Genomic DNA, 14184 nt, shown 5'->3' on the forward strand with positions numbered 1-14184 from the left:
TACCAATCCTCTCGAGAGGGGTTGGACTCTCTTCCACTCTGGAGTTGCCCATGGTGAGAGGCGCCGGGCAGGTGTGGGCATACTTATTGCCCCCCGGCTTGGCGCCTGTACTTTGGGGTTTACCCCGGTAGACGAGAGGGTAGCCTCCCTCCGCCTTCGGGTGGGGGGACGGGTTCTAACTGTTGTTTGCGCTTATGCACCGAACAGCAGTTCAGAATACCCACCCTTTTTGGAGTCCTTGGAGGGTGTGCTAGAGAGCGCCCCCTCTTGGGACTCCCTCGTTCTACTGGGGGACTTCAACGCTCACGTGGGCAATGACAGTGAGACCTGGAGGGGCGTGATTGGGAGGAACGGCCCCCCCGATCAGAACCCGAGTGGTGTTCTGTTATTGGACTTCTGTGCTCGTCACGGTTTGTCTATAACGAACACCATGTTCAAACATAGGGGTGTCCATATGTGCACTTGGCACCAGGACACCCTAGGCCGCAGTTCGATGATCGACTTCGTAATCGTGTCATCGGACTTGCGGCCGCATGTTTTGGACACTCGGGTGAAGAGAGGGGCGGAGCTGTCAACTGATCACCACCTGGTGGTGTGTTGGCTCCGATGGCAGGGGAAGATGCTTGCCAGACCTGGCAGGCCCAAACGTATTGTGAGGGTCTGCTGGGAACGTCTGGCAGAATCCCCTGTCAGAAAGAGTTTCAACACCCACCTCCGGCAGAACTTCTCCCTTGTCCCGGGGGAGGTGGGGGACACTGAGTCCGAGTGGGCCATGTTCCGCACCTCCATTGTTGAGGCGGCCGATCAGAGCTGTGGCCGTAAGGTGGTTGGTGCCTGTCGTGGCGGCAATCCCCGAACCCGCTGGTGGACACCAGCGGTAAGGGATGCCGTCAAGCTAAAGAAGGAGGCCTATCGGGCCTTTTTGGCCTGTGGGACTCCGGAGGCAGCTGACAGGTACCGGCTGGCCAAGCGGACTGCGGCCTCGGCAGTCGCCGAGGCAAAAACTCGGACATGGGAGGAGTTTGGTGAGGCCATGGAAAACGACTTCCGGACAGCTTCGAGGAAATTCTGGTCCACCATCCGGCGTCTGAGGAGAGGAAAGCAGTGCACTATTAACACTGTGTATAGTGAAGATGGTGTACTGCTGACCTCGACTTGGGACGTCGTGAGTCGGTGGGGAGAATACTTCGAAGCCCTCCTCAATTCCACCGACACGCCTTCCTTTGAGGAAGCAGAGTCTGGGGACTCTGAGGTGGGCTCTTCGATCTCTGGGGTTGAAGTCACTGAGGCGGTTGGCAAGCTCCTCGGTGGCAAGGCCCCGGGGGTGGATGAGATCCGCCTGGAGTTCCTAAAGGCTCTGGATGTTGTAGGGCTGTCATGGCTGACACGCCTCTACAACATCGCGTGGACATCGGGGACAGTGCCTCTGGATTGGCAGACCGGGGTGGTGGTCCCCCTTTTTAAAAAGGGGGACCGGAGGGTGTGTTCCAATTATAGAGGAATCACACTCCTCAGCCTCCCCGGTAAAGTCTATTCAGGGGTGCTGGAGAGGAGGGTCCGTCGGGAAGTCGAATCTCGGATTCAGGAGGAGCAGTGTGGTTTTCGTCCCGGCCGTGGAACAGTTGACCAGCTCTACACCCTCGGCAGGGTCCTCGAGGGTGCATGGCAGTTCGCCCAACCAGTCTACATGTGTTTTGTGGATTTGGAGAAGGCGTTCGACCGTGTGCCTAGGGGAATCCTGTGGAGGGAGCTCCGGGAGTACGGGGTACCGAGCCCCTTGGTAAGGGCTGTTCGGTCCCTGTACGACCGGTGTCAGAGTCTGGTCCGCATTGCCGGCAGTAAGTCGAATTCACTCCCAGTGAGGGATGGACTCCGCCAAGGCTGCCCTTTGTCACCGATTTTGTTCATAATTTTTATGGACAGAATTTCTAGGCGCAGCCGAAGCGTTGAGGGGGTCCGGTTTGGTGACCTCAGCATTGAATCTCTGCTTTTTGCAGATGATTTAGTGCTGTTGGCTTCATCAAGCCGTGACCTCCAACTCTCACTGGAGCGGTTCGCAGCTGAGTGTGAAGCGGTTGGGATGAAGATCAGCACCTCCAAATCTGAGACCATGGTCCTCAGTCGGAAAAGGGTGGAGTGCCCTCTCCGGGTCGGGGATGAGATCCTGCCCCAAGTGGAGGAGTTCAAGTATCTTGGGGTCTTGTTCACGAGTGACGGTAGGAGGGAGCGGGAGATCGACAGGCGAATCGGTGCGGCGTCTGCAGTAATGCGGACTCTGCACTGGTCCGTAGTGGTGAAGAAGGAGCTGAGCCGAAAGGCAAAGCTCTCGATTTACCAGTCGATCTACGTTCCTACTCTCACCTATGGTCACGAGCTTTGGGTCGTGACCGAAAGAACAAGATCCCGGATACAAGCGGCCGAAATGAGTTTCCTCCGCAGGGTGTCCGGGCTCTCCCTTAGAGATAGGGTGAGAAGCTCGGTCATCCGGGAGGGACTCGGCGTCGAGCCGCTACCCCTCCGCGTAGAGAGGAGCCAGCTGAGGTGGCTCGGGCATCTGGTTCGGATGCCTCCCGGACGCCTCCCTGGAGAGGTGTTCCGGGCATGTCCCACCGGCGGGAGGCCCCGGGGACGACCCAGGACACGCTGGAGAGACTATGTCTCTCGGCTGGCCTGGGAACGCCTTGGGATCCCGCCGGAGGAGCTGGTTGAAGTGGCTGGGGAGAGGGAAGTCTGGGCTTCCCTGTTAAAGCTGCTGCCCCCGCGACCCGACCCCGGAACAAGCGGAAGATAATGGATGGATGGATGGATATATATATATATATGTATGTATATGTATATGTATATGTATATGTATATGTATATGTATATATATATATATATATATATATATATATATATATATATATATATATGTATATGTATATATATACAGTGCTGCTCGAAAGTTTGTGAACCCCACAGCGATGGTCAGATTTTTTGTAAAAAAAACTAAAATAACCTTATTAAATGTTAAGTTATACCCAAATCCACAATACTGACATTCCAAATAATGGACTGAAACAAAAGAAATAGTTATATTGTCATTCTTTATTTAACAAAAGTGGTTGATTTAAGAAAAACTCAGATATCATGTGTGCAAAAGTATGTGAACCCCTTCAGTTAATAGGATATTGTGCCTCCTTTTGCAGAGATTACCTCAACCAAACGGTTTCTGTAGTGACTAATCAGCCTCTCACATCTACTTTGGGGGATTTTTGCCCATTCTTCCTTGCAGAACGCAGTCAGTTGAGAGAGGTTTGATGGGCGTCTGGCATGAACTGCTCGCTTCAGGTCCCGCCACAGCATTTCAATGGGATTTAGGTCAGGGCTTTGACTGGGCCAGTCCAGAACACGAATCTTCTTCTTTTTCAGCCATTCCTTGGTTGTATTGCTGGAATGCTTTGGATCATTATCATGTTGCATGATCCACCTTCTGCCAAGCTTTAACTTCAAAACAGATGGCGTCAGGTTATGTTCTAGGATTTGACAATATTCCTCAGAATTCATGATTCCCTGGACTATGTGGAGTTGTCCAGGTCCTGAGGATGAAAAGCAAGCCCAGATCTTGACATTCCCTCCTCCATGCTTCACTGTTGGGAGAAGGTTCTTTTGGTGGTATGCAGTGTTGACTTTTCGCCAGACATGGCGGTTTTGGTTGTGACCAAACAGTTCAATTTTGCACCTACATCAGTTGATGAAAACTCTTTTTAATTTAGTCTCGACAACACAACTGTTAAAAAAACAAAAAAAAAACTACTGAATTGATTGATTAGGAAATCAGGTTGAAATAATAGAAAATTCCAAAATGTTGAGGGGGTTCACAAACTTTTGAGCAGCACTGTATATATATATATATATATATATATATATATATATATATATATATATATATATATATATATATATATATATATATATATATATATTGAGAGCACTCGAGAGCATAATTAAAAACGCCATGATTTTAATGAGATATTATCACGTACTTACCTCCTTTCGATCCAAAAACTCCATGTAGCATGTATAACCGAGTGTCAAGACACACCTGTGAATGGCCGCAGCTGGATTTTGGGGGGATTTTATGGGTGAAACATGGTAATATAACAAGGGCCGCGATGTAGAAATCGCAGACATCAAGGAGTGGTCGAGATTTTCATTTTCATAGATTTACCCTTTAAATACTTTTTTTAATTTTTTCTTTGTTTGGATCGATTATTTATCATCTAAAATATTGGGGAAAATGCGACGGTAATGGAAAACTACAATTAAGCGATAGTTATGAAGTAGACATCTGTGACTTTTTTACAGATGTAAATTTTTTCATTGTGACATCATTTGTTTAAAAGTTTAAAATATGCCAGTGAATAATTTTTTTAAGTCGTTTTTCTTTTTTATATATAAACTAAATATTAGACATCAGTTCATTATTCTAAGCTAAAAATGACAGACATTTCGAATAATAAATACGATTACTTACCTTCTTTATACAGTATGGCTAGGTTGAAACAAAAGCGGTTGCACGACATCTGTAAACGGGGGTTTCAGGGTAAAATGGACAAATTAAAAATAGTTTGGGACTTAATGCGCCATGACTCTGCTATGGCAGCTTATAGACATATTGTTCGATCAAACACAACTGTTCTTTTGGCTTAAAATACAGCAGTTTATTTTAAAGAGGAGTACAAGAGCAGAAAATGCTTTTTCAGCCTTGTCTGTGTTTTCCGCCATATACACTGTACATATACTGTATATTTTCACAATAGATAGATTTATATCCATATTAGCCAGGGGTGTGAAATGTACGACTCAGGGTTTGGAAACGGCCAATCTAGCCCGTGGGGTTGGTCTGGGCACGGGCCAGAGGTAGGTAGAGTAGCCAAAAATTTTACTCCAGTAAGAGTAGTATTACTTCAAAATAATACTACTCAATTAAAAGTAAAAGCAGGCATCCAAAAAATGTACTCAAGTATAAGTTAAAAAGTATTTGGTGAAAAGACTACTCAATTAACGAGTAACATTGTGTGTAACTGCTTACATTTTGTTTATTTATTTTTATTTTTTTATGGTAATTTTTCTCAACGCAAACTTATCTATATTAACTGTTGTCATAATGATACCGAACAATAACACATTACATAACCAGATTTAGTCAAAGCATTGACTTCATAATGATACTGACGGGTCAGATTCTACCTTCACTGCGCCACGCCTTCAAGTAGGAGGCCATCCCACAATCCACTTCAGTTATTCGCAGTCAGTCGCAGCAACACATGAGGCGATCCTACGCCGGATGTAGGTTGAAAAAGTACAAAAGCTGTACCGCATGCAAACACAAAGGATTGTCTCAGGAGTGATTTGTTTGAGGATTCAAGGAAATCGCTATATTTTTCGTTTTTTCACAAGAATGTTCAACGTAAAAAGCTCTTTGTTGTAAGGCTGCTGCCACATTGTCTAACAGACTAGCATCATTCTTTGACATATTTACGTAAAATAAATGCTAACTGCCCAGTTTTTTGCTCTTTTAAAAAAAATTCGAGACTGTTTTACCTTCGTATCTTTAAAGAATTTGGGGATTTAAGCATTTATTCACAGGAATTTGTTAACGGAAAAGCTCTGTTTACATAAGGCGGCTGCCTCATTGACTTACAGACTAGCATCGTTCTTCGGTATATGTACGTAAAATAAATGCTAACTGCATTGTTTTTTGTTTGTTTTTTTGCTTTTAACTAAGAATCGAGACTATTTTACGTCCATATCTCTAAAGAATTCAGGGATTTAAGCATCTAATCACAATAATTTTAACTGGAAAAGCACTGTTAACATATGGCAGCAGCTACATTGAAATGATGTTAAAAATGGGAAAATGTTTCGACAGGCTGAATGAAACAATTCTGTATGACTATGACCCATGAAAATTACAATAATGCAGTGAAAAAGCAAAACTTTTGACATGTATATTTTTTTCCCAACATTTGGGAAAAAAATCATAAATATGTATCAAAACTAATGCAGTTGCATGGAAAACATAAGATTAGAACGTGTCAGATTAGTTAGTTACATATGTCAGTGTGTAAACTGTTCAGCATTGCATTTTACAAAAGATTTATACTTAATATAAATTTGTAGGAATACTTTCAGATACAGCATTTTTTAAAAAAAGTGTACTGGTATCCACTGGTGGCAGTAATTCTAACCAAGAGTTGTTTGCATGCTGCCTGATGGAGCATCGAAGAAGCTCTATTGGGACTGGTGGTTGTCTAGGCAACCGTTATACAACAGGCAAGCCAACACTGTTTTTACATGTGGGACCTTTCCTTTGAAGTTTCATTCAAAAGTTGACTCTTTTGGAGATGCCAGCCAATAATGTTGCAGCACCTGGGAAAAAGGTAAATAGATCCAAATAGCTAATCTGGAATAAAGTTAATGAGCAAAAGGTTGCCTGTAAATGTACTGTATTGCTAAGGCTCAGCGAATGAGCTTCCTATGTAATATTGTTTGTGAATATACTGAAAGTTTTTGTTTGTATATAGCATATATGTAACATCTGAAATTCTGTTGTTGGTTTTTTTTCACTTTACACATAACTAATCAGAAGGTGCCTGGTGCAAAGTCACAAAAGAATATCAATAAGAGAAAAGTGAGTAACATTTACACGAATAATATGTTTCTTACATCAATTATTTTGGTTAAGGAATATTTTAAAAGAAAAAATATTGTGGAACTTATTCAATTTTGCAGGATGAGGATGATGACTACGCGGATTATGGCTGGGAAGAAAGGGCTCATGGCAAACTTGTTAAACCTGCTGATCAGCTGGACCTCACTGATGCTGTGAGAGAATTGACAAAAATAAAATTAGTCATCATTTTATCGTTAGTTAAGCCAATGCATTGCTCAGTAATGTTTTTGTCTGTGCAGTGATATAACATGATCTCTTCATGTTTTGTTTTAATATAATAGGAGCTAAAAGAGGAAGTCACAAGGATTCTGACTGCAAAAAATCCCCACGCCCCACAAAATATTGTCCGATACAGCTTCAGGGTAAGATAAATACAGTGGAATTAAAAAGTATCTGAAGCTTTTGGAATTTATCACAATTCTGCATAAAATCACCATCAAATGTGATCTGATCTTTATTAAAATCACACAGATGAAAAAACAGTGTCTGCTTTAACTAAAACCACCTAAACATTTATAGGTTTTCATATTTTTATGAGGATATACTGCAAACAATGACAGAAGGGGGAAAAATAAGTAAGTGAACTATCACATTTAATATTTTGTGTCCCCCCCCCTCCCCTTTGCAGCAATAACTTCAACCAGATGCTTCCTGTAGCTGCAGATCAGTTTGGCACATCGATCAGGACTAATCATGGCCCATTCTTCTCTACAAAACTGCTGTAGTTCAGTCAGATTCCTGGGATGTCTGGCATCAGTCTCTGTCTTAACGTCATGCCATAGCATGTCATTGTGAATGAAGTCTGGATTTTGACTTGGCCACTCCAGAACGTGTATTTTGCTCCTCTCAAACTATTCTGAAGTTGATTTACTTGTGTTTTGGATCATTGTCTTGCTGCAGCAACCATCCTCTTTTTAGCTTCAACTGTCAGACAGACGGCCTCAGGTTTTCCTGCAAAACATCCTGATAAACTTTTGAATTCATTCTTCCATTAATGATTGCAAGTTGTCCAGGCCATGAGGTAGCAAAACAACCCGAAATAATGATGCTCCCTCCACCATACTTCGCGGTGGGGATGAGGTGTTGATGTTGGTGAGCTGTTCCATTTTCCTCCACACATGACGTTGTGTGTTACTCCCAAACAATTCAAGTTTGGTTTCATCAGTCCACAAAATATTTTTCCAAAGCTTATGTAAGTCTTTAGCAGACACTCTAGGGTTCTTTTTTACCTCTCTGAGTATTCTGCGCTGAACTCTTGTCATCATCGTTGGTGGACAGTCACTCATTGGGAGAAAAGCAACAGTGCCAAACTCTCTCCATTTGTAGACAACTTCTCTGACCGTCTTTCCCAGCTTTATACAAATCAACAATCCTTGATCGCAGGTCTTCAAACAGCTCTTTTGACTGAGCCATGATGCACATCAGACAGTGCTTCTCATCAAGACAATTCTTACCAGGTGTGTGTTTTATAGTCGGCAGGGCAGCTTTACACCACTCATCAGAGATTGGGCACGCACCTGACTTAAATTGTTTGGAAAAAATAGGTTTCGATTGTTGTTTAAGTCTCCTTAAGCAGAGGGTTCACTTACTTATTTGTCCCCCTTCTGTCATTGTTTGCATGCTATCCTCGTTAAAATATAAAAACTTATGAATGTTTGGGTGGTTTTAGTTAAAGCAGACACTGTTTTTTCATCTGTGTGATTTTTGACAAAGCTCAGATCACATTTGATGGTGGTTTTATGCAGAAATGTGAGAAATTCCAAAAGGTTCAGATACTTTTTCATACCACTGTATAAAGATATTCCCTCTAAGGAGCTCTCTGCTCTTCTCTGATTTGTCTGTCAGAACTGAAATGTTACAACTTTACCTTCAATATAGATGAAATTTAATCTGACAGGTTATTTTAAATCAGATTTTTCTGAATCTGAAACTGCTCTGCTTCTACTAATGTCCTCTGCTACTAGATAACAAACATAAATCTCCCAATTCTTGTCATCTAATTATTGACATTGCATTGTCTCACTACACACACTCATTTGCTCAAAATGATCACAAATAGAACTGAAAAAACCAACACAGTGTCGAGCCCAGCAGCTCGGATTTTGGGTCTTATATGAAAACCTATAAATGTTTGGGTGGTTTTAGTTAAAACAGACTCTGTTTTTTCATCTGTGTGATTTTTACAAAGATCAGAAAACATAAAGGTTCAGATACTTTTTCATACCCCTGTAGAACATACATGTATATTAATCCTATCTATTAACCAATGCACTGTAGCAATTCCTCTTTTACGTCCATCAAGATACTTTTTTTTTTTTTTTTTTAATGAGAAATCAGGTAATGTTAATATATATTTTTTTTCCTCAAAGCAATACATTTACCTTTACTGGAATCTGAATATCTTGATTTTCAATGTAATAAAGCAAAAACAATAAAATATGAGTAAGAAAACTAGGTGAAGAATAAAATTTGAAATTTTTTTGCAATAAGACAGAGGGCATATTTGCATTGCATCTAATTTTTATAATGTACTGTCAATCATAGCTCATGATATCATATAATATTATTAGAATAATCTTGATTGGCAAAGACACACAATGAATTTGTCACTGGTACTTAGAACCACTGAAGTATAACAAACAAGCAATTAAAAGACAAAATAACTATAACAAATGTATACAGTATATAATAAAATGAAAATAAATTATTGGGGGGAAATATTTAAGACCTAACTAAGTACAGAAAGCCAATAATATATTTCAAACATACGTATCAATATAATGAAAATCAGATTAAATTGTTGAAGCCCAAAAAAGGACCTTGAATCAGATTCACTATTCTTGTTGCTCCGTGTTTTCCAGGAAGGTGCTTTCAAGCTGACGAGTGGTGTTGATCAGTTGGCAGTCCATTTTGTCTTAGATGGTTGTCTCATACATCAGGACTCTGACGAGGCTCGCAGGCTGGCAGCCAGTGAAGAACTCACTGAAGGTGCTTATTGACACGTGCAACATTTCGTATTACCTAAATTAAAAACTTGTCAATACTCCCCATTTGTGAATTATTGCAACAGCTGGCAGTGATCTTTGTGTACTTGTAGTGTAATTCATATTTTGTGCCACTAAGTGTCACTGTCAACAAAGAGATAGATAGATAGATAGATAGATAGATAGATAGATAGATAGATAGATAGATAGATAGATAGATAGATAGATAGATAGATAGATAGATAGATAGATAGATAGATAGATAGATAGATAGATAGATAGATAGATAGATAGATAGATAGATAGACAGAGACAGAGAGAGACAGAGAGAGAGAGACCGACAGACAGACATTAATAAGCAAACAACAAATGAGCAGTGTTGTCACGGATTACTTTAAAAAGTAATTTAATTACTGATTACTGATTACACTTCAAAAAAGTAATCTAGTTACTTTACTGATTACTTTATTATCAAAGTAACTAAGTTACTTTAAAAGTAACTTATTAGTTACTTTTTACCTATTTTTCTCCTTTTGCTGCCTCAACATAAAAATAACAAAAAATGTAATCGCATGTAATTGAGTTTTTCACATAAGGCTTAATCTTGGAGTTAGCTGGGGTTTAATAAGTCGACCACCATTGACTCGCCCTAGTTTAGCCATTCCAGAACCCTAAAACTAACAAATAACTGACAAACTGCACAAAATTAGTTTAAATCAACTCCAACGACTAATTAAACCCCGGCTAACTCCAAGATTAAGCCTAATGTAAAAAATTCTGAACTTCCCCTTTGAAATAAAGACCTAGCCGTTAAAATGTTGTCTATAAAAGTTGTAAACCAATAAAACAAACAACAAAAAATAATGAAATGAACAAAAATCCCACAACGTAAAGTTTTCATAATGGGTCAAAATCATTTTTCGAACAGATCATGTGACTAGCACCTTGGAGACTATCCTTTGCTTAGCCAAAACTACACCAGAGGAGGCAAGATGGATATTTAGAATTTCTTTAAACCTAAGCTTTCAAATGCTACCAACAACAACTTGAACAGTTGATTGAACTCGAACAGTGTCAAGATGTGTATATATATATATATATATATATATATATATATATATATATATATATATATATATATATATATATATATATATATATATATATATATATTTATATACAGTATTGGCCAAAAGTTTGGAGACACCTCAAAGGTGGATACTTTGAAGAATATAGAAGACAAAACCTGTTTTCAGTAATTTCCCTTTTTTTTTCCATTCCACATGTTCATTCATAGTTTTGATGTCTTCAGTGAGAATTTGCAATAGTAGTGAAAATATTAAAAAATGCAAAAATGATGGTGTCCAAACTTTTGACTTTTGTTACAGTCTTCAACATGCTTTTCCTCCAGTCCCACAAATGTAAAACACTGCCTATGACAAACTCTACAAACTACAAACTATAAAATGTACATAATTACACATATTATAAAGGCTGGTTACAAACTGTAGAAGTGCTGGCTGTCTCGTACCTGTCGGCTTTGTTTCGAGGTTTTTCGCGTTGTGCTGTAATTCCAAGTGCTTCCTTGTTGAATTAGATGTCGAGTTTTTATCGTACGACAGTCTTTCTGTGCAGAGTTTGCAACGCACGGAGATATTTTTGTCATCTTTACTGGACGGATATGTGAAGTAATTGCTGTATCTCCAGTGAGCAAATGCAGCCGTTTGTTGTATATCTCCGGCTCCTTTACTGTTAGCATCCGGATAGGTAGCCAACTAGCTATGCTATGTTGTTGACCGCCGTGGCAGAGGGCGCGCACGCACACAGCATGGTAATACAGGTGACCCATTTTTTTCCCAATGAGAAAACGTGAGATTTGATGTCACTCCCAAACTCAAGAGCAGTATTTTCTATTCAAATGCTCTTCGTACATGACTACAGTAGCCTTCATTCTACATACAGTATGAGGCAACAACAAAATAGTAACACACAGGCACCGAGGAAACTAACTTTTATCAGATTGCTGGCTTGGAAAAATGAACGCGTTAGATTGCACGTTACTGAAAGAAAGTAATCAGATTACAGTAACGCATTACTGACAACACTGCAAATGAGTATGCTTTTCATGAAATCATCTGGTCTTTCTTTGTGCTCAGAGACAGCAACACTTGACAATGAAGCAGAGTCTGACGAGGACAAATCAGAAATATTGGTAAATTGTGCTCTTCTTTCAATAAACACACATTTTTGTTGAGGAATAACCATTCCGTTCAAATAATTGGAGGAACCATCAACCAGTGATTGTTTGCTGGGTCGACAGTGTGAGCTAGAAGACCCATGTTTGTTTTCTATATAGGATGCATCTGGCGACGGAGGGGAGGAGGAGGATGTTGGCGAAGATGACAGACCAGACAGTGTTGCCTCAAAAACAAACACTCAAGAGCCTAAATGCACAAACCAGTTCAATTTCATCGAGAGAGCCTCCCAAACACTCAATAATGCACTTCGGGTAGGAAAAAATATGTCAATAAAATACCTAATTATATCGCTACCTTTCACATAAAGTGCGTAGAATAAAACATTGTATATATTAATAACAATTATACTTAAGATTATGTTTTTATGCAGGACAGAAGCTGCCAGACGGTACCTCCACCACGCTGCAACTATTCGGCCACCGCTAGTCAGGTAGTGCAGTCTTTACTGCGACAGCAGATGAAAATGCTTACAGATGTTCACAAAGCCTCTTTTTGTCTCTTCAGTGGGAGATATATGATGCGTACACTGAGGAGTTGCAAAAACAAGAAATAAAAAAGGAGAAGCAGAGAGCCTTCCATCCAAAGAAGGATGGTGACAAAAACAGAAAGAAGATACTAAATGAAACTCCGGTACCTAACCTTGCTTACTTGCATGTCCATGGTCATCTTGTACTATACGCATTCACTATTTGCGTCCTTCTTTTATACTATATTGAAGTTTTTTAACAATTGTTCATACACGTATATATGTCACTCAAACATTTAATAGAAAGGTTCTCTTTGCTCACAGTGCAACAGAAAATGCCCATTTTCTTTATCAGCCAGGTACATTGACAGTTTTTCTCAATTGCTTCGGTACGTTTCTCAGATCAGAATTGAAATTCTCAAAACACAAGTACCAAAACAACATAGATTGCCTGCAAAAGCCAGTTTTTTTGTGCAAAATTCTTAGTCTATCGCTCAAAATTAAATTTCTGTGTCAATGAACATGTCAGTGCTGTCAGAATGACAAGTCCTTGTTTCATTGTGTACAGAAAAGACAGTCAAATTGCTTAGTCACACTTTCAATTGAACAGTCACTGCGGTGGAATGATGGTTTAGGAAATTTTAATGAACATTGCAAATTACATCTTTGTGTGTGGGAGACTGCAAAAAACTGGACAAGATTCAGTCATAGACTCCACCATCAGTTGACAAGACAACTCCCACAGGCTTTGCGCCACGCCTTCCCGTAGGGGGCCGACCCATAGAGCGTTGAGGTGGCTTTCACTATTCACTGTGATAAACTCAAACGCACGCTGCGTTCTAACGCAGGATTTAGGTGGAAAAAGGACAGAGGTTTTACTGCATACAAGCAGGCAGGAGTATCTCAAGAGTTATTTGGTCGAGGATTCAAATGAATTATTATATTTTTCGCACCACCAGGCACTTTTAAACATTATGAATACAATGAAATGAATGGGAAGAGCTTAACCTAACTTTAGCTTGAAATATTTACATAAAATAAATGATAACTGCCCGTTTTTTGTATTTTAACCTAGAGTTTAGACTGTTTTACGTTCATATCTACAGAAATTCAGTGATTTAAGCTTTTATTTGCAAGAATTTTCAACTTAAAAAGCTCCTTGTTCCATGACGGCCGCCAGATTGGATTAAACAATACCGCAACTTTGGCTTGAAATATATAAGTAACATGAATTATAACTGCCCAGGTTTTTGCTTTTAACTAATAGTCTAGCCTGTTTTACGTTCATATCTATAGAAATCCCGCAATTTGAGCATTTATTTGTAAGAATTTTCAACTTAAAAAGCTCTATTTTCTGTGACGGCCGCCATGTTGGATTAAACAATACCTCAACTTTGGCTTGAATTATTTACCGTATTGGCCCGAATATAAGACGGCCCTGATTATAAGACGACACCTTCTTTTTCAAGACTTAAATTTTAAAAGAAGACTTTTTGAATACCAAATTCATTTTTATACAGAAAATAATTAAAGTGTAGTATAGGAATGTGGAGTATGGTGGGAGGAACTCCATTACCATTCTGGTTTTGGTTGCAAAACCCTTCCCTGATTATGTTGGAGTGGTGTAGATTCAAATGGTCCAAACTATCACAAATTTTGGTCTGATCAATCTGATCCCTCTTATGTTCAGGAATGAGGTCCTTTTAGCTTGTGTCTAAAAAATTGACAAGACATTCTATGTTGTAAGGCCCCATGATG

At 40.0% G+C, this 14184-nt stretch overlaps 1 protein-coding gene across 1 annotated transcript in view; it reads left to right on the plus strand.

Annotated features, from left to right (window-relative positions):
• The first annotated feature begins 6319 nt into the window (after positions 1 to 6319).
• Positions 6320 to 14184, plus strand: part of LOC130922079 (dynein axonemal intermediate chain 1-like) — a 37527-nt gene continuing 29662 nt past the window's right edge. The window contains exons 1-9 of the mRNA XM_057846593.1: positions 6320 to 6425; positions 6632 to 6676; positions 6778 to 6870; positions 7000 to 7080; positions 9580 to 9706; positions 11865 to 11914; positions 12059 to 12211; positions 12331 to 12390; positions 12465 to 12590. Coding sequence (XP_057702576.1) covers positions 6390 to 6425; positions 6632 to 6676; positions 6778 to 6870; positions 7000 to 7080; positions 9580 to 9706; positions 11865 to 11914; positions 12059 to 12211; positions 12331 to 12390; positions 12465 to 12590 — 771 coding nt within the window. The 5' untranslated portion in view covers positions 6320 to 6389. The remainder of the gene's footprint in view (positions 6426 to 6631; positions 6677 to 6777; positions 6871 to 6999; positions 7081 to 9579; positions 9707 to 11864; positions 11915 to 12058; positions 12212 to 12330; positions 12391 to 12464; positions 12591 to 14184) is intronic.

Source organism: Corythoichthys intestinalis, chromosome 9, assembly GCF_030265065.1.
Source record: "Corythoichthys intestinalis isolate RoL2023-P3 chromosome 9, ASM3026506v1, whole genome shotgun sequence".
Taxonomy (NCBI): Eukaryota; Metazoa; Chordata; class Actinopteri; order Syngnathiformes; family Syngnathidae; genus Corythoichthys; species Corythoichthys intestinalis.